At 48.8% G+C, this 21,312-nt stretch overlaps 1 protein-coding gene across 1 annotated transcript in view; it reads left to right on the top strand.

Annotated features, from left to right (window-relative positions):
* The window catches only part of ABCF1 (ATP binding cassette subfamily F member 1), a 272,552-nt gene that overhangs the window by 232,900 nt on the left and 18,340 nt on the right, over positions 1-21,312 (top strand). Inside the window, exon 27 of the mRNA XM_085637078.1 lies at positions 15,519-15,583. Within this exon, the coding sequence (XP_085493204.1) occupies positions 15,519-15,583 (65 nt within the window). The remainder of the gene's footprint in view (positions 1-15,518; positions 15,584-21,312) is intronic.

Below are 21,312 nucleotides of genomic sequence, written 5' to 3'. Positions count from 1 at the left end.
TCCCTACCCCCTGACCACTTAACACCTGTCGGGGGACGACTCCAGCTGTTCCTGTCCGCGTGGAGGAACATCACCACGGACAGGTGGGTCAGGGATATCATCCAACACGGGTACTGTCTAGAACTAACTTCCACTCCACCCAACATACCACCAAAGCACCGTCCTATGTCAGCCGAACACTTAGGTTTACTCCAGCAGGAAGTGCTTGCTATGCTCGCAAAAGGGGCAATAGAAGTGGTGCCCATCGACCAGCAGGGCGCAGGGGTGTACTCTCTGTACTTCTTAATCCCCAAAAAGGATGGCTCGCTCAGACCTATTCTAGACCTGCGACCCCTAAACCTATATATTCTGTCGGAGCATTTCCATATGCTCACCCTCCAGCAGGTTCTCCCACTACTCGGTCAGGGGGATTTCCTAGCTACGCTAGACCTGAAGGATGCATACTGCCACATACCCATACACCCTTCCCACAGGAAATACCTCAGATTCACTATTCAAGGGAATCACTATCATTTCAAAGTTCTCCCCTTCGGAGTAACAACAGCACCCAGGGTCTTTACCAAGTGCCTGGCAACAGTGGCCGCACACCTGCGAAGACCAAACATTCACGTCTTCCCTTATCTGGACGACTGGCTAGTTCAGGCCAAGTCAGCACAACAATGTGCCACCCACATGTCCCACACCATTCACCTTCTTCACGATCTGGGATTCTCACTAAATTACCCAAAATCAAGTCTCCAACCTGCGCACGTACAACAGTACTTAGGCGCAACAATCAACACTCTGGCTGCCACAGCTCAGCCAACTTTAGTGAGAATCAACAGCATGCAACTGCTGATCTCAAAATTCAAACCTCAACACTCCCTTCCGGCGCGAGTGTTCATGCAGTTGATAGGCATGATGACCTCCTGCATTTTCATAGTCCCACACGCGAGACTACATATGCGCCCGCTTCAGGAGTGCTTAGCACGTCAATGGAATCAGGCTCACGGGCAACTGAAAGACCTAGTGTTGGTGAGCGGTCGGGCATACAACTCGCTGCATTGGTGGAATCCACAAAACCTTTGCAAGGGCCGACCGTTCCAAGAGCCTGTTCCACAAATCACACTGACAGCGGACGAGTCTCTCCAGGGATGGGGAGCTCATGTACTCAATTACACAGTGCAGGGTCTATGGACAATACAACAAAAGAAGATGCACATCAACCTTCTGGAACTGATGGCAATCTTCCAAGCCATGAAGGCATTCAAAGTACACTTGTGCAACAAAGTCGTGTTGATCCGGACGGACAACATGACTGCCATGTACTACATACAGAAGCAGGGAGAAACACACTCTCCACAGTTATCTCATCTGGCTCAGAGCATGTGGAAGTGGGCCATTCAGAGGAACATATTCCTCATGGCGGAACACCTCCCCGGCAAGGACAACCAGATGGCGGATCTGCTCAGCAGACACAGCCACCAGATGCACGAGTGGGAGCTACATCCGTCAGTTCTCCAACCGTACGTTCAACAGTGGGGTCATCCAGAGATAGACCTATTCGCCACAAACGAAAACGCAAAATGCCAAAGCTTTGCCGCCAGGTTCCCACATCCACAATCACAGGGCAATGCGATATGGATGAACTGGTCCGGCAGATTTGCGTACGCTTTTCCCCCAGCGCCATTAATACCGCTGGTGGCACGCAAACTGCGACAACACTCACTGACACTCCTCCTAGTTGCTCCCACATGGGCGCGCCAACCATGGTACACCACCTTTCTAGAATTTTCCGTGGTGCCGCATCAAAGGCTGCGAATCAAACCCGCACTTTTAACGTAGAACCATGGCGAAATTCAGCACCCAGATCCGCAACAGCTGAACCTGGCAATCTGGCTCCTGCAGTCTTAGAGTTTGGCTACCTCAACCTGCCACCTGACTGTATGGAGATCATCAAGGAGGCCAGGAGACCCACTACCAGAGCTTGCTATGCGGCTAAATGAAAAAGGTTTGTCATTTACTGCAACAACAATGACATTAACCCGCTGGATGCATCTATTCAAAACATCATCTGTTACCTTCTACACCTATACCGATGCAATCTGGCATACAACTCAATACGTATCCATTTAACCGCGATAGCAGCCTATCTCCAAAACAGGCAGCACCTCTCTTTATTCAGAGTGCCTGCCATCAAAGCCTTCTTGGAGGGACTCAAACGAGTAATCCCCCCAAGACACCCACCGGCACCGGTGTGGAACCTCAATTTGGTCCTCACCAGATTAATGGGTCCACCCTTTGAACCTCTCCTTTCATGTGAGATTCAATTCCTCACCTGGAAAGTAGCCTTCCTAGTGGCAATCGCTTCGTTAAGAAGAGTTAGTGAACTCCAGGCACTAACCATTCAAGAGCCATTCATACAGGATCACGCAAACAGGGTTGTACTACGTACCAACCCCAAATTCATGCCCAAAGTGATATCGCAGTTCCACATGAATCAAACTATTGAACTGCCTGTTTTCTTTCAAAATCCACAAAATGTCGCTGAGAGAATGCTCCATACACTAGATGTAAAGAGGGCCCTCATGTACTATATAGACAGAACTAAGGACTTTAGGAAAACAAAACAACTTTTCGTTGCCTTTTCTCCACAACACAAGGGCAACGCCATTTCCAAAGCAGGGATAGCCAGATGGATCGTTAAATGTATTCAAATTTGCTATCAAAAAGCTAAACGCACATTAACGATTCCTCCAAGAGCCCACTCAACACGTAAGTTAGGGGCGTCCATGGCTTTCCTAGGAAACATTCCTTTACAGGAAATATGTAGAGCAGCCACATGGTCCACTATACATATATTTACCAAACACTACTGTGTAGATGTACACTCAAAACAGCAGGCAGCTGTAGGACAGGCTGTTCTCAAAACTCTTTTTCAGACTGCTGCAGCTGGCACGGGTAGCCGCCGCTAATGGAGGTACTGCTATGTATTCTATGCACAGATGAATTCAGCAGCCCACATGCCTCAAACTGAATATGCTACTTACCAGTATGCATCTGTTCTTGGCATGTAGGGCTGCTGACATTCATATCGCCCACCCTCCTCCCCGGCGCCTGTAGCGGCTGCAGCACTCAGAATTACTGTATAGCATGGTCATCACTTACTATATCTACTCCATCACTGCCACAATGGCGAAAAACAATCTAAGGATGGAGAGGATGCCCACGCGCACTATGGTCCAGGGGAGGAGTCACCTATCTCGTGATACTTCGAAGACTCTTCCAGGACAACAATGTGCAATCATCCGGACCCAACACTAGGCGGCGATCTATGCACAGATATGAATGTCAGCAGCCCTACATGCCAAGAACAGATGCATACTGGTAAGTAGCATATTCAATCTTTTCAAACACAGATTTCAGGCAAGGCAGTCCTAGTCCACACAGACAACATGACAGCCATGTACTATATACAAAAACAAGGCGGCACACTCCACAGCTCTCTCAGCTAGCACAGAGCATATGGAGATGGGCCATACCCCAGAAAATCTTTCTCCTAGCCCAACATGTCCCAGGAGTCCAAAACACTACGGCAGATCTGCTCAGCAGACAAACACAACTCCTCCACGAGTGGGAACTCCACTCGCAAGTTCTTCACCCGTACTTTCAAATGTGGGGGCATCCACAGATAGACCTCTTTGCCATCCACGAAAACGCCAAATGCCCAAGCTTCGCCACCAGATATCCACACCCATTGTCCAAAGTCAATGCGATATGGATGAACTGGTCAGGCAGATTTGCATACGCTTTTCCGCCTCTCCCACTCATTCCATTAGTGGTGCGCAAACTACAACACTCCCTCACACTAATCCTTGTAGCTCCAACTTGGGCCAGACAACCGTGGTACACCACACTGCTGGAACTATCTATAGTACCGCACCAAAAGTTACACCTCTCTCCACACCTCTTAACCCAGAACCATGGAGAGATCAGGCACCCGGACCCAGCTCAGCTCAACCTTGCGATCTGGCTCCTGAAATCCGGTTATCTAAATCTTCCCCCTGACTGCATGAACGTCTTTAAAGAAGCTAGGCGACCCACCACTAGAGCATGCTACGCAGCCAAGTGGAAACGTTTTGTTGACTATTGTCACAACAATACCATCAATCCCCTAGATGTGTCCTTCAACACATCATAGGCTATTTACTACACCTACAAAGATGCAATCTAGCCTATACGTCCATTAGACTGCACCTTGCAGCCACAGCAGCTTATCTACAAAACAGGCAACATCTATCACTTTTTAGAGTACCTCCCATTAAAGCCATCATGGAAGGCCTCAAAAGAATAATTCCCCCCAGAGTGCCACCCTCACCTGTGTGGAACCTAAATATTGTTCTCACCAGACTAATGGGGCCTCCCTTTGAACCTCTACACAAATGTGAACTTCAATTGCTAACATGGAAAACTGCCTTTCTTGTAGCCATGACTTCCCTCAGAAGGGTCAGTGAGATACAAGCACTTACCATTCAAGAACCTTTTCTCCAAATGCACCAGAACAAGGTTGTTCTCCGTACCAACCCAATATTCCTCCCTAAAGTCATTTCTCCTTTTCACCTAAACCAATCTGTAGAACTACCAGTATTCTTCTCGCAACCACAGACCGTTGCAGAAAGAGCTCTTCACACATTAGATGTCAAACGAGCCTTACTCTACTACATCGAGAGAACACAACCTTTTCGTAAGACCAAACAACTATTTGTGTCTTTTTCACCACCACACAAAGGCAACCCCATCTCAAAATCAGGGATAGCTAGGTGGATTGTAAAATGCATCCAGATTTGCTACCACAAAGCAAAACTAACGCTATCCGTTCCACCTAAAGCCCACTCTACACGTAAAATAGGGGCTTCAATGGCATTTCTAGGGAACATCCCATTAGATGATATCTGCAGATCAGCTACATGGTCAACACCGCACACTTTCACTAAACATTATTGTGTAGATGTGCAAACTAAGCAACAGGCTAGTGTGGGCCAGGCTGTACTCAAAACATTATTTCAAACCACTGCAACAGATACGGGTAGTCGCCGCTAAGGATGGGTACTGCTTTATAATCTATGCACAGTGTGTGATCTGCAGCTCATATGCCTCGAACGGCAAATGCTACTTACCAGTATGCATCTGTTCTTGACATGTAGAGCTGCAGATCTACACACGCCCACCCGCCTCCCCGGCTACCTGTATCTGTTCCAGTTTATCTTATTTAGATACAACACACATGGACATCTTCACTGTTATTACTACACTCCATCTTTCCCTGCTGGCGAAAAACAATCTGAGGATGGAGCCGAAGCCCATGCGTAATACGATCCAAAGGAGGAGTCACATACCTCGTGACTTCAAAAGACATTCCAAGAGGAAAAACAACTGAAAACATCCGGGCCCAACACCAGATGGCGATCTATGCACAGTGTGTAGATCTGCAGCTCTATATGCCAAGAACAGATGCATACTGGTAAGTAGCATTTGCCTTCTTACCACAGTGTTATCATATTTCAAAGAAGTAGCCCTTTTTCTGATTTTTTTTGTGTGCTTTCAACCCAAAGACTAAATTCAAGACTAAATTCCAAATTTAGCATTGGGGTCACATGTGTAGATCTCTTGGAGTTTTCTCAAAAAAACTAACTGTTGAAATAAAGAAATATAGTAAGTAGGTAAAAACTATGTGTTCGAGGCATATGAGCTGCAGATTGTACACTTAGCATAGGTCGCCATCTGGTGTTGGGCCCGGATGTTTGCAGTTTGTTTTTCTTCTTGGACCGTGCTTGGAAGTCACGAGTTTGGTGACTCCTCCTTCGGTCCGTACTGCGCATGGGCTTCGGCTCCATCCTCAGATTGTTTTTTTCCGCCATCGGGCTCGGATGTGATACTTCGTGCTCCGGCTTCGAACTTCTACGGTTCCAGCCTCGACGGAAAATCCTCGATTCTTCGAGTTCCTTCATCATCTTCATCTCTCGAAGCGGCACTTTTTCCATCCCGTACATCGACACCGGCCTTCGGGCCCTCCGCGACTCCGGTCCCGGCCGATGGAAAGGACTCCGTTTAAAAAGTGCCCAGAATGTGGGTCTAAATTTCCCCACACCGACCTCCATCAGGTGTGTAACCTTTGCCTCTCTCCGGAACACGAGGCTCGAGACTGCCCCGCCTGCAAGTCTTTTCGATCGAAGAAAACGATCCGAGATCGAAGGGCTCGACGCACCATGGCGCACTCATCCTCGACAGTTCCACCGGACATCTTCGGAGACGACGCCGAAGCTTCGGGGCAGACACACACCGAACTGGGAGAAGACATCGTCAGCGCTTCCGAGGCCGACGACTCCGACCTGGAGGACGTAACACCAGGACAGCGGGCCGTGAGTACAATGCCCCCTCCCAGCCCCGCACCGAAAACCAAAGAGACTCCGGTTACCCCCTCGCCTGCCGGCCTGGGCAAAACCAAAACCAAAGCCTCGATCACCCCACCTTCGGGCCCGGTGTCGAAGCACTCAAAGTCTCACGGCAGCTCGGGATCGAGCCAGCCGACGCCCGGTGCCGATAAACACCACTCGGCACCGAAGCCTGCAAAATCCAGCTCGACTCCGAAACCACCGGTGCCGAAACCTGGACACTCGGCGCCGACCAAACACAAACAGAAATCGGTCGGCACCGACGCTCCGGCGCCGAAACAGCATTCGACGCCGAAACACACGGAGACCTCCAAAAAGCAAGGCGTACACAGAACATCGAAACCTCCGGTTCCGAAATCGCCGGTGCCGACAGACGACTCGGCGCCATTGGCTCTGTTTACACCAGACCCTTTACAAAAGACTTTGTCCAGAGATCCAAAGACTGGCCTTTTGACTGTGATTACTAAGAAGCGTCGCCTTGAGGCTCCGGCTCCTCCTCCTCCACCCAAAAAGAGGGACTCAGCCACTTCTCCCCTTAGAGTACCCTCCCCACTGCCACCCCCCCTCCCACCACCACCCCCTCCACCACCACCCCCTCCACCTTTACCTCACTACGATCCGGCCCCATCCCCAGATCCGGATGACGGGGACCCGGACAATGACCCAGGGGACGCCCCAATGGATCCCACCCCACCAGGGACCCCAGATCCATGGGAGGATTATAATAACCCTGATGTACCCAATGTACCTCAAGACGACCTATACCCATCAAGGCCGTCTCCTCCAGAGGACTCTTTAGGGTTTCACCATTTAGTGCAGAGAGCAAAACACTACCATGGGGTGGACATGCACACGGAACCAGTGGAAGAAGACTTCCTACTGGATACATTTGATTTACAAGATCGTTCCACTGCTATTTTACCCATGCTTAAGGGTGTCACCAAGCACGCTACAGAGGTATTCAAAGACCCTGTCAGAGCCAGAGTACTAAACCCTAGAATAGAGAAGAAGTACAAGGCGGCACCCACAGACCCTGCATACATCAAGGGCCCTGCTCCTCTAGATTCCCTAGTTGTCTCCACAGCTAGAAAGCGGGCTAACTCCCAATCCTCAGGAGATGCCCCACCACCAGACAAGGAATCTAAACTTCTGGACGCGTCTGGTAAACGCACCGCCTACCAGGCTGCAAACATGTGGCGCATTGCAAATACACAAGCACTGCTTGCGCGATATGATAGAGCACACTATGATGAATTAGAGGCTCTTATGCAGCACCTTCCAGAGAAATACAAACGCCAAGCTCATGACTTGATACAGGAGGGCAAACTAATCACAAACACCTCCATTAAGTGTGCCCTCGATGCAGCAGACACTGCTTCTAGAGCCATAAACACCAGTGTCCTGCTTCGCCGCCATGCCTGGCTCAGGATATCAGGGTTCAAGCCTGAGGTCCAGACATCAATACTTAATCACACCTTTGACCAGCAAACACTCTTTGGCCCAAAGGTAGACGAAGCGCTCGAAAAAATGAAGAAAGATACAGACACAGCGAAGTCTATGGGAGCGCTCCAGACCCAAGCCTCTAAGCGTTCCTTTCGACGCTCGTCCTTTCGTGGCACAGGTAGAGGCTCCTCCACCGATAATGCCTCTACCTCCTACAAATCCCCTCCTCAAAATACCTTTTCAAAGGGCAACCAAAGAGGTGGCTACAGAGGCAACAACAATAAGGGCAGGGGCAAAACCAACAATACCCGTTCTGCCACCCCACCCGCACAATGACTCCCCTTCCCTCCCCCCAGACCATTCCACTCCGGTCGGGGGCAGACTACAAGATTTTATCCACGTATGGGAGTCCATAACATCGGACAAATGGGTGACCCAAATCATTCGGTCAGGGTACTGCCTCGAGCTAACATCTACCCCACCCAATATCCCACCAAGGCACCGCCCAATGTCCCAAGAGCATTCCACACTGCTCAAACAAGAGGTACTCTCGCTCCTCCAGAAACACGCCATAGAGCAGGTACCCGACAATCAACGAAATCTAGGGGTCTACTCCCTATATTTCTTAATCCCAAAGAAAGACGAGACCCTCAGACCCATTCTGGATCTCCGGCCTCTAAATGCCTACATACATTCAGACCACTTTCACATGGTCACCTTACAACAAGTCCTCCCACTCCTCTGCCAGGGAGACTTTCTCACAACACTGGATCTGAAAGACGCGTACTTTCACATTCCAATACACCCCTCTCACAGAAAATACCTCAGGTTCGTGGTGGACGGGCAACATTACCAATTCAAGGTTCTCCCCTTCGGGGTCACCACTGCACCACGGGTGTTTACCAAATGCCTAGCAGTAGTAGCAGCACACCTCAGACGTCAACATGTTCACGTCTTCCCTTACTTAGACGACTGGCTCATAAAAGCCGCGTCCTACCACCAATGCGTGCAACATACAAACAGCACCATCCAACTGCTTCATCAGCTAGGCTTCACGGTGAACTACCAAAAGTCCCACCTCATACCATCTCACACAAAGCAATATCTCGGGGCCACCATAGACACCTCAAAAGGTATTGCCTATCCAAACCCAGCCAGAATCACAAGCATTCTAGCCTTACGCAAAATATTCCTTCCTCAACACTCTCTACCAGCAAGAGTGTTTATGAAGCTCATAGGGATGATGGCGTCTTGCATCTTCATAGTGCCCCATGCAAGACTCCACATGCGTCCACTTCAGGAGTGCCTAGCACAACAGTGGAACCAGGCCCAGGGTCAGCTAACGGATCTGGTGTTGGTGGACGGCCGCACACATCACTCTCTGCAGTGGTGGAACACCACAAACCTTTCCAAGGGACGGCCGTTCCTGGACCCGGTTCCCCAAGTGACTCTAACAGCGGACGCATCGCTCTCCGGCTGGGGAGCGCACCTCTTACACCTCACAATGCAAGGTCTATGGACGCCACAGCAAAAAACGCTCCACATCAACCATCTGGAGCTTTTGGCGATCTTTCTAGCCCTAAAATCTTTCCAAAAGCAGATTTCAGGCAAAGCAGTCCTCATTCGCACAGACAACATGACTGCGATGTATTATATACAGAAACAGGGGGGGACACACTCTCCCCAGCTCTCCCGCTTAGCCCAGAGCATATGGAGATGGGCAATTCCCCAAAACATTTTTCTCCTGGCACAACATGTTCCAGGCGTACAAAACACCATAGCAGATCTGCTCAGCAGACAGACTCAACAACTACACGAATGGGAACTGCATCCACAAGTTCTTCACCCATTCTTCCAACAGTGGGGGCATCCTCAAATAGACCTCTTCGCCACCCACGAAAACAAAAAATGCCCAAGCTTCGCCGCCAGATACCCACACCCATTGTCCAAGGGCAATGCGATATGGATGAACTGGTCAGGCAGATTTGCATACGCCTTTCCACCTCTCCCACTAATTCCATTAGTGGTCAGGAAACTACAACAGCACTCCCTCACACTCATTCTGGTAGCTCCGACGTGGGCCAGACAGCCGTGGTACACCACGCTACTACAACTATCAGTGGTACCACATCAAAAACTGCACCTTTCCCCATGCCTCCTAACCCAGAACCATGGAGAAATCAGGCACCCGGACCCAGCTCAGCTCAACCTGGCGATCTGGCTCCTGAAATCTTAGAATTCGGGTACCTTAACCTTCCCCCTGATTGCATGAACATCATCATGGAAGCCAGACGTCCTACCACTAGAGCATGCTATGCCGCAAAGTGGAAAAGATTTGTAATGTACTGCCGTAACAATACAATCAACCCTCTAGATGCATCCATACAACACATCATATGCTATCTGCTCCATCTTCACAGGTGTAACCTAGCGTATTCATCCATACGCCTACACCTAGCAGCGATCGCTGCCTATCTACAAAACAGACAGCATTTGTCACTCTTCAGAGTGCCCGCTATTAAAGCCTTCATGGAAGGCCTTAAACGAGTAATTCCTCCCAGGGCACCACCCTCCCCTGTATGGAATCTAAATTTGGTCCTTACACGACTAATGGGTCCGCCCTTCGAACCAATGCACAAATGTGAGCTACAATTTCTCACCTGGAAAACAGCTTTCCTTGTAGCTATCACTTCCCTTAGAAGGGTTGGTGAAATACAAGCGTTCACCATACAGGAACCTTACATACAAATGCATCACAGCAAGGTCATACTTCGAACTAATCCGAAGTTCCTGCCCAAAGTCATTACCCCCTTCCACCTCAATCAATCAGTGGAATTACCTGTCTTCTTTTCGCAACCCCAATCTGTTGCGGAAAGGGCCTTACACACACTAGATGTGAAAAGAGCGTTGCTATATTACATACAAAGAACGCAACCCTTCAGGAAGACCAAACAGTTGTTCGTTTCCTTTTCTCCACCACATAAAGGCAACCCCATCTCAAAATCAGGGATAGCTAGGTGGATTGTAAAATGCATACAAATTTGCTATCAGAGGGCAAAGAGAACATTATCTGTTCCCCCTAAAGCCCACTCTACAAGAAAGTTAGGGGCTTCTATGGCTTTTCTAGGGAATATACCCTTAGATGACATATGCAAGGCAGCCACATGGTCTACACCGCACACATTCACAAAACACTACTGTGTAGATGTGCATTCCCAGCAGCAAGCTAGGGTGGGCCAGGCTGTACTAAAAACACTCTTTCAAACAGCTGCAACGGATACCGGTGGTCGCCGCTAAGGTTGGGTACTGCTATATAATCTATGCTAAGTGTACAATCTGCAGCTCATATGCCTCGAACGGAATATGCTACTTACCAGTATGCATCTGTTCTTGGCATGTAGAGCTGCAGAGTTGTACACGCCCACCCGCCTCCCCGGCTACCTGTATCCGTTCCAGTCCATCTTATTTAGATACAACACACATGGGTTTCTCACTGTTATTACTACGCTCCATCATTTCCCTGTTGGCGAAAAACAATCTGAGGATGGAGCCGAAGCCCATGCGCAGTACGGACCGAAGGAGGAGTCACCAAACTCGTGACTTCCAAGCACGGTCCAAGAAGAAAAACAAACTGCAAACATCCGGGCCCAACACCAGATGGCGACCTATGCTAAGTGTACAACTCTGCAGCTCTACATGCCAAGAACAGATGCATACTGGTAAGTAGCATATTCCTTCCATATGTAACTTTTCATCACAATGGCAGATTTACAAAAGCAGTGAACCATTATGTTGGCTGGACCCTTTTGGATGTGGGGATATGTAGGGTGTTTGGGTCTTCAAAAACCTGAGGTACCCAGAGCCAACAACTGAGCTGTCCTGAACAATGGTTTTTGTGTAGTGAGATATGGAGTTAAGGAGCTGTGGTTATTTGTACCTCTCTGAATTTCAAAATGTGGTTTTTTTCGTACATACTGGCTTACATTTGGAAGGCACAAATGCAGTGAAATCCAATTAGTAATAAAAACAATTCTACTATTCTGTGCTTCCAAAATGTCTTCTGACAAGAAATGGTACCTCACTTGTGTGGGTAGGCATAGTGCCCACGACAGGAAATGGCCCAAAACGCAACATGAATGCATCACATTTTTCCATTCAAAACTGACCCATTTTCTTTGCAAAGTGGGTAGCTGTAGATTTTGGACCCTAACTCAGCTGGCACCTAGGGAAACCTAGCAAACCTGTAAATTTTTGAAAACTAGACACCTAGGGGAATCCAGAATGGGGTGACTTGTGCGGCTCTCACTAGGTTGTTTTACCTTGCAAACTTCAAATTTTGACTGAAAAAAACACCTTTTTGGCATATTTCTGGGATGGAAAGTGTTAGAAATGGGGGTCTCTGGTTGGCAGTGGATGGCCACTGTCCAAGCGGGGACCCTTCTTTCTAAGCCAGGGTGAAGGGCTGCACCCCTTTGACAACCCCTGCTCCACCTTGTGGTAACTTAGCACGCACAGTTAGGCTAATCTCAGAGGCAGTGTGTAAAGCGTTGATGGTCATACACAGTAAATACAGTGAGGAACACTACAAAGGGACACAACACAGGTAGTTATCAAAAAAGTTATCTTTATATAGAGGCTTATCACAAGACCAAATAACGAGGAAATCGCAATACTGTGCAAAAATAGTTCTCTCTGGATGCTGCAAAAATAGTTCCAATGGGCAAGGTAAAGTTCAGTTCAGAACAGTGGTCTCTGCGACCCCTCTTACTCACAGTTATGAGATGTTGGCAAATAATCCACAAGAAATGTCGCTCCGGCGGGTTAGCGATTTTTTTTTTTTTCCTCACGCTCTGGTCACGGCCGCTCGCTAACGGGGGTTAGCGACTATTTTCTTTACGCTCAGCAGCTGTAGCGATGATTTTCTGGCCGCAAACGTGCGGGGCGATGATCAGGCCAGCGAGCCTTCAGCGGCAGTGATGCGACGATTTTCTTTACGCTCAGCAGCTGTAGCGATGATTTTCTGGCCGCAAACGTGCGGGCGATGATTCTTAGGCTTTAGGGATAATTTTGAGGCTTTAGCAACGAAATGAAGTCTACTGGTCCTGAGACTTCAGTCAGGGGGCTAGCTCTCTCTCTAGCCCTTGGGTGATTGCAGGTTCAAGATTAAAAAGTTCTCTTACAGATCCTTTTCCCAGTCCAATGAAAACTACTGCAGGCCAATCCAGGGAACAGCACACAACACCAGGACAGTCCTCACCTGCAGCTTTCTTCAGTTCCACGGACCGAGGTTGGTCTTGAGATCCAGGGGCAATAAAAATTGTAGGGGTTTCAGCACAGAAATTTATACCCCCAAAGTCTTTGTTCTAAAGAGTCACAAGTCACTGAACCCAGCCAGAACCAGTTCTGCTCAGTCCTGGAGCACTTTGTTTACCAGGCTGCTTCTTTCCTTTCAGGGTGCAGGGCAGAGACATCAGACACACCACAAGAGGTGGAGCCAGCATTGTGGAGGGAAGGCACAGCCCAATTCAGGTCCCAGGTGCAACTCCTCCCACCCATCTAGATGCAGATCTCTCCATTCACCATTGGGACACCTCACCCTGTCTCCTGGAATTCCCCAGCCCTGTCACTCCAGAACCAGACCGCCAATACACATAACAGCAGAGCACACTGGAAGGCTTAGGCAAGAAAAATACCTACTTTCTAAAAGTGGTATTTTCAAACACAGAATATAAAAATAACCTTCACTAAAAGATGTATTTTAATATTCTGAGCTCGGGCATACTAAACTTGTTTTTCTACCATGTTCCTGGGGTCAGTTAGGACTATAGAGTGTAATAGTCAAACTGCCCATTCTGGCCTATGGAAAACAAGTAGCTTTACAGTAGTGAAAAACGAAATGGGGTGTAATTCACTACCAGGACATGCTACACACGTCAGAGCATGTCCTACCTTACACATACAATGCACCCTACCATAGGAGTGGCTCACATGATGCCAAGGGAAGGTTCAGGGGCTGGGAAGTGGGTGCACTTCACAGCCAAGATGGCAGTTCTAGACTACACACAGACACTACAGTAGCAGGTCTGAGATACACTTTACAAGCTGCTTCTGTGGGTGGTGCAAACCAGCGCTGCAGGCCCACTAGCAGCATTTGGTTTACCAGCCCTGGGCACACACAGGCCACGCTACTAGGGACTAACAGGTAAACCAAATAAGCCAATCGTGGATATACCAATTCACATATCATATTTACAAAGGGAGAGCATATGCACTTTAGCACTGATCAGCAGTGGTAAAATGCCCAGAGTCATAAAAACAACACAAACAGGTCAGAAAAAATACAGGAGGAAGGCAAAAAGTTTAGGGATGACCCTGCAAAAAGGGCCATTTCCAACAGAAAGTTCTGTAATCTGCAGGGAGCCACAAACTTGCCAGCATTTTCCTAATTCTTTGGATTAAAAAGGGTACCTCCCTTTTGTGGGTAGGCCTCCTGCCCGTGGCATAAAAGGCTGTAAAATAAGACGTGAAGCCCTCAACATTTCCCATCACAAAAATGATCTGATTTAGCAATGGGGGTAGCAGTGTTTTTATGGCCAGGGATCGACCGCCACCCAGGGAAACCTACGAAACCCAAATATTTCTGAAAATTAGACAGCCAGGGGCGTCCAGGGTGGTATGCCACATGTATGTCACAGTTGTCTTGCCCTCCAAACCTCAAATCTCGCCTAAAATTGTAAATTTTCCTTGCATTTCTTGCCACTATGCATTCCTTGCAAGTGTTCATGTATATCACCCGAATTTCTGCCTGATTTCCCTCTATTATTAAAGAGTTAAGACCCGCGGCCATGTTGGTCTTTTGAGTGCTAAGATGGCTACCACACTCACGGGCCCCTTTTATATAAGGGATACCAAAATACCTAGTTCCTTTACTGACATTTTAAGTGGGCCCGAAATGGATTGCATCGCTTGATTAAGGGACAGGAGATCTTTCCTGGTGTACGTGATGAAAGGGGCATAATAACTGGCCCCTGGCCCCAGACAGGCTTGCCTTTGACGCGCCGCCGGCATGCTCGCTGCGCAGTCACGCCATGCGTCTCTTTATGTAGGCATGGCAAGCTTCCTCCACAGCCCACATGCAAACAGGATGCTGATTGGTTCCCCAATGGCCAATCAGCTGCCCACAAGTACTGCTTTGCGAGCAACAACCTCGCCAGCAGAAAAGTCAGGTAAGCTGGGAACAAATTCTAGCCTAGTCTGTGCCTAGAGTATATTGACGGTGGTGGTTATGAACAAGATTTCACTCTATAGTTTGGGTACTGTTTGTTTGGGGTTCTACTTTTAAAGGGTTGCCTTTGTGTGTTGCATATACAATATGGTGGTTAAAGTCAAGTGTCTTGTGCATGTGAATAGTAGACATGAAGGTGAGGTTCTGTTGCAAAATGATTATCGTTTATAGCAGGGGTTGTCTGTTTAGGGTTTTTTATTATGTTGATTTCCACCCGTGGTTAAGGGTTCTCAGTGTGAGGTTGTTGCTTTCCTGTACATTGCTATGGTTCACTTGCAAAGGAGGTTCCATCGATGGATGAGGGTTGTGTTGCCAAGAGTTGCCTGTAGACGTTGATTAAACTTTTGAAAACTTTTTAGGTGGACAGAAGGCCCGTGTGGTGTTTGCTGAGCTCTCGTGCCGACAGCCAGATGTCCTGATTTTGGTGAGTACCAGAAATCCTCCAACCATTGAATAGGCGTGTGTTGGTATTGACATGACTCGAGATACTCTAGTCTCCTTCAGTATCTTCGTTTCATAATGTCATGGATACAATAAGATAGGATTCCAGACTTGTGAGCTGGAGAGAGCTCCTTCTAGGGCTAATAAGCAGTTGTTGCTTGCCGTAGCACTACAGATACAGGACAGTGCTGGCTTTTTTACAAGGTCTCAACAGTATAATCCCCCTTCCATTACCAGCTTCCTTCTAGCCAGTTGTTGTGTTATTGTGAAAGAATCCTACTGGAGCCGAACATGGCAGAAGCATTAAACGGTGGTTGTACTGGACTGCTAGTACTAGCAGAAGAATTAAACGCTGATAGTACTGGACTGCTAGTACTAGCAGAAGTATTAATCACTGCTAGGACTGGACAGCTAATATTAGTAGAAGAATTAAACACTGCTAGTACTGGCCTGCTAGTATTAGCAGAAGTATTAAACACTGCTAGTACTGGACTACTAGCAATATCGAAATTATTAAACACTACTACTACTGGACTGCTAGCAATAGCAGATGTATTAAACACTGCTAATACTGGCCTACTAGCAGAAGTATTAAATACTGCTATTACTGGACTACTAGTACTAGCAGAAGAATTCAACACTGTACTATTCAACACTTCTAGTAGTGGACTGCAAGCACTAGCAGAAGTATTAAATACTGCGAGTACTGGACTACTAGTACTAGCAGCAGAATTCAACGCTGTACTATTCAACACTGCTAGTACTGGACTGCTAGCACTAGCAGAAGTATTCTATACTGCTAGCTCTGAACTGCTAGTACTAGCAGAAGAATTAAACACTGCTAATACTGGCCTTCTAGCAGGAGTATTAAATACTGCTAGTACTGGACTACTAGTTCCAGCTGAAAATTTCAACATTGTACTATTCAACACTGCTAACACTGGACTCCTACCTAGTGCGACATGTGCCCTCCTTTGAAGCGTGCCTTTTAGGGCTCACACCCAAGTGGCTTCCTGCAGGAGGGAGGTGACACCTCCTTGGCATGCAATCTCTCATTGGTCTTCTTCCTGAGAGTCATCACGTCTCTCCTGGAAGGCAGAAAGCTGTCTCGTGAAGCAGGGTCCGTGTTTGCCCGGGAAGGCACAGGAGTTCTAAAGGGAACAAGATGGCGGCTTTGATGAAGCTGCACACTGCAAAAAGTTACATTAATTTCGACTTGAGATACAAGTCAGGCTTAATGTAAGGAGTTGCTTGATACTTTGAAGTGCCAACTTTAGTCGCACCTTTCAGGAGTTAGCACATCTGAAGGAGTCGGCGTGTAACCCTGTACTCACCAATTGGGCAACCAAGTCTTTCCACAGTAAAAATTGTGGTTTTGTGTGTTTACGGTCAGGCCTGCCAGAAGTGTGACTTACAAAGATGTAAGGGTGACCATGCAAAAGAGGCATTTCTTTACAGTAGACCTACAGGATGCTAGCGGCCTAAACACTTAGCTAGATGTAGGCCTATCCTAGCCTGACCATGGCCACTGAGGAATTCTCCTTCGACACAGTAATAAGGAGTGTGGTTTATTTCTGGGCGTCTCCAAACCAACTCGGGATGTAAACAAAGTCTTTACAAAGGTTTCCACCCCACGGCAAACAAGCCAAGAACCTCTTCTCACTTTTAACGAAGTCTTGGTGGATGTGCTGGTGGGTCTCTCTGTGAGAACGCCCCACCCCCTGTGAATAGGCAGGTAGCATGGCGACAAAAGCCTGCTACTGGAGACTGGACTTTTTGCTACAGTGCCCCACTCAGGAAAGCCTAGTGGTAGAAGCAATGACCAGCTGCTTGATCCCAAATTCGGTCCCTTCGACTCCACCTGACCGGGAATCTTGAGAATGGAGACATTTGCAAAACAAATGTTCTCTCCCACCAGCCTTGAGCTCAGATCGGTCAGTACAGAATGGAATCTGGGCAGATATTCACACAAAGTATGAGATAACGTGGCAGGCATCTTGCCAGTTGTCCCTGAAGACATCCCTCCTACTCTACAGCAGATGATCTTGGATGCACAGTATGTGGCGAAATATTCTTTAAGATCTGATCTGGACACCACCGACTGTCTCAATAGGGCAGTCGGAACCAGTGTGGTGCTTAGGCGCCATGCCTGGACTTGCTGCAGCGGCTTCCCCTATAGCGTTACAACAAACAAATGATGGACGGAATGCTGACAATGCATACATTCTCCCCCAGTCAAGAGATCTGGGTTAAATCCATCGTTCTTTTGCCCACTACACCACCCCAGTTTAGACATGGCCATATGCAAATCAGTCTTGACCCTGTGCCTCATGGGAACAGTCCAGCCCGAACTGCCAAGCCATGTCTACCCTGGACCGGAATCAAGCATCCTAGGACCGGTTTCTGGCTATCAGCCGTCATCAGCCAGGATAGCTTGACTCCAGTGGCGTAGTGAGCACGGGTCCCACGTCTGGGAATACCCATCCCACTTAGGGCGAAAAGCGTTACAACAAACAAATGATGGACGGAATGCTGACAATGTATACATTCTCCCCCAGTCAAGAGATCTGGGTTAAATCCATCGTTCTTTTGCCCACTACAAACACACACCAGCATCCATACTGCGCTGCTACCAAATACACAGCAGCATCCATACTGCGCTGTTACCAAATACACGCCGGCATCCATACTACAATTGTCACCCCGAGTGGGAAGGGTATGCCCAGACGTGGGTCCCGTGCTCTCCATGCCACTGGAATCAAGCTATCCTGGCTGAAGAGGGGTGAAACCCCGAAACCGGTCCTAGGATGCTTGTTTCCAGTCCAGGAAGGACCTGGCTTGGCAGTTCGGGCTGGACTGTACCCATGAGGCACAGGGTCGAGACTGATTTGCATATGGCTGGGTTCAAACTGGAATGGCATGGTGAGCAAAAAAACGATGGATTTAGGCCCAGATCTCTGTACTGGGGTGAATGTATGACATTGTTCTGCATTCTGTCCATCAATTGTTGTTTTTGCAATTGTCACCCCGAGTGGGAAGGGTATGCCCAGACGTGGGTCCCGTGCTCTCCATGCCACTGGAATCAAGCTATCCTGGCTGAAGAGGGGTGAAACCCCGAAACCGGTCCTAGGATGCTTGTTTCCAGTCCAGGAAGGACCTGGCTTGGCAGTTCGGGCTGGACTGTACCCATGAGGCACAGGGTCAAGACTGATTTGCATATGGCTGGGTTCAAACTGGAATGGCATGGTGAGCAAAAAAACGATGGATTTAGGCCCAGATCTCTGTACTGGGGTGAATGTATGACATTGTTATTCATTCTGTCCATCAATTGTTGTTTTTGCATTTGTCACCCCGAGTGGGAAGGGTATGCCCAGACGTGGGTCCCGTGCTCTCCATGCCACTGGAATCAAGCTATCCTGGCTGAAGAGGGGTGAAACCCCGAAACCGGTCCTAGGATGCTTGTTTCCAGTCCAGGAAGGACCTGGCTTGGCAGTTCGGGCTGGACTGTACCAATGAGGCACAGGGTCAAGACTGATTTGCATATGGCTGGGTTCAAACTGGAATGGCATGGTGAGCAAAAAAACGATGGATTTAGGCCCAGATCTCTGTACTGGGGTGAATGTATGACATTGTTCTGCATTCTGTCCATCAATTGTTGTTTTTGCGGCTTCCCCTATAGTCAGCAAACTCTCATGGACATGCCTTTTGATGGCTGTCAGCTGTTCACTGTGAAGGCAGACTCGTCCCTTGAACAATTTAGAGAAAGCAAGGCCCCTCCCTGCTATCTGGGCTTACCTCTGCCGGTTCGGCAACTCCCCCAGCACTCATTTGGAGGCTTCGGAAGGGGCTGCCATCAGAGGCAACAACAATGTGTGTCTCAGCAACAACAGGCCTCCCACACCTTTTGGGGTAGAGGCCTTGAGATGTAAAGCATCCAGGCCCAGGGGCAACGAGCTACCAAACACCCAACGAATCAGCCACCCCCCACCCAACACCCAAACACTCGCAAGGAATAATCCCATGGGTGGCATTATGCCACCCATGGGAGACGCTCAAAATGCAACTACAGGCCTGCCATTGCACCCTGTGTAAGATGGTGCATGCACCACCTACTTTAGATATAGGTTTTAGGTGCAAGGACCCTATAGTGAATCTATAAGTCACCCCTAAAGCAGGCCTCCTCAATCCTGAAGGTAGGGTGCTTGGTTCTAAGTGAGAGGGTGCCCCTTCATGAGCAGGACACCCCCACAGCATATAGAGTCCATTCTCACGGGTTGTAAGTGAAGCAGCCTTATACCAATATAGAGAGGCATTACACGACCGCATGATGACCATCGCGAAAACTGGCTGCAACAAATCCGATCAGGTTTGGTGTCAAACATATTAGAATCATACTCCTACACCGTAAATGGTGTGTGAGATATGATTCCAAGCACTGGACGAGGCCAACTAGAGACACAATTCTGCCCTCCTGCTGCTGAGCCAGGCTTGAGCAGGGGAAGGCAGAACAATAGGCATCCTGTCACAGGGAGGTGTGACCACCTCCCAGACAGGATTTAGTGTATTGGGACCAGGTGGGTGTGCTTGCCTGTGCCACTCAGTCTGCATGAGGGGCACATTTGGTGTCCCCGTGCATAGTCCAGTTCAAACCAGTCCTGGGAGCCGTTGGCTCCCGCTCTGGTGTGAAACTGGACAAAGCACATGGGAGTGACCTCCTCCCTGTCCAGACCCTCACCTGGGAGGGTCCCCTGAATCATCCCAACCCATTCCTAAGAGTAATTAAGGGCTTACCTTTGGGTGGGTCCCTAGATTCGTTGTGGGGCAAGATTCCGATCTGACAGCACTTCTTCTACTATCTGGGTACTACGGATTTCGCTGGACTTCGTTTGGGCTCGACTTCGTCTTCTCTTCCAGTCTGCTGCATTGTCTGTGCCTGTGCATCATACAGGAACCTTCCAAGGCCTGTGAAGCATCAAAGACACCTTGAAGGAATCTCCCTCGAAGTGAAGGAGTCACTTCCCTGCATTCACAGGCACCGCACTCGAAGTGAAGGAGTCACTTCCCTGCATTCACAGGCACCGCAACTAAGTCGACCGGCCCGCTGATCTTGAAATCCACCGGACTCCGAAAGGTTCTGCAACACAGGCGGTGGTTCTCCACAGCTCTCGAGGCCTGCCCTGCCCTCTCACAAGTTTGAGGCCAGTATCCCTCGTAGGGGCTGCTATAACCAAACCCCCTGTACACTGCGTCAAATTGCAGTTGCAAAGGCCTGTTGGCTGCCTTCCAAGAAGATCTTTAGGCTACAAGTAGCCCCAACCTCGAGCATCTCCAGTGATCAGAAACTTCGGCCACACCACATCGTTGTGCATCGTGGCCTGCATCTTTTGGTGAGCTGCTTGAGGGCCTCTCTCAACTCCAGTGCATCCGGCCTTTGGGTCCATTTGATGGTCACCTTTGTTTATTTTGGGCTCACCGGCTTCTGGTGAGTCCCCTGGACCTTTCTGGTCCCAACATTGCACCTTCTTCGACTTCTGCGTGGGTTGCATTTGCCAAGGCTTGTTGGTGCTCCCGCCGAACACCAACCACTCAACGCTCGACATCAGACGTGGGACAGCTTGTCCACGGCTCCTGGTGTTCCTCAGCATCGCCTGGTCCTCACAGCTGCAGACTCAAGGTAATCATTGTCTCCCCTGCAACACCCCACATCGGAGG

The sequence above is a fragment of the Triturus cristatus genome, chromosome 1_1, assembly GCF_964204655.1.
Source record: "Triturus cristatus chromosome 1_1, aTriCri1.1, whole genome shotgun sequence".
In the NCBI taxonomy this organism is placed as follows: Eukaryota; Metazoa; Chordata; class Amphibia; order Caudata; family Salamandridae; genus Triturus; species Triturus cristatus.
Note: the sequence above shows the minus strand (reverse complement) of the source record. Positions and strands in the feature narration are given on the sequence as shown.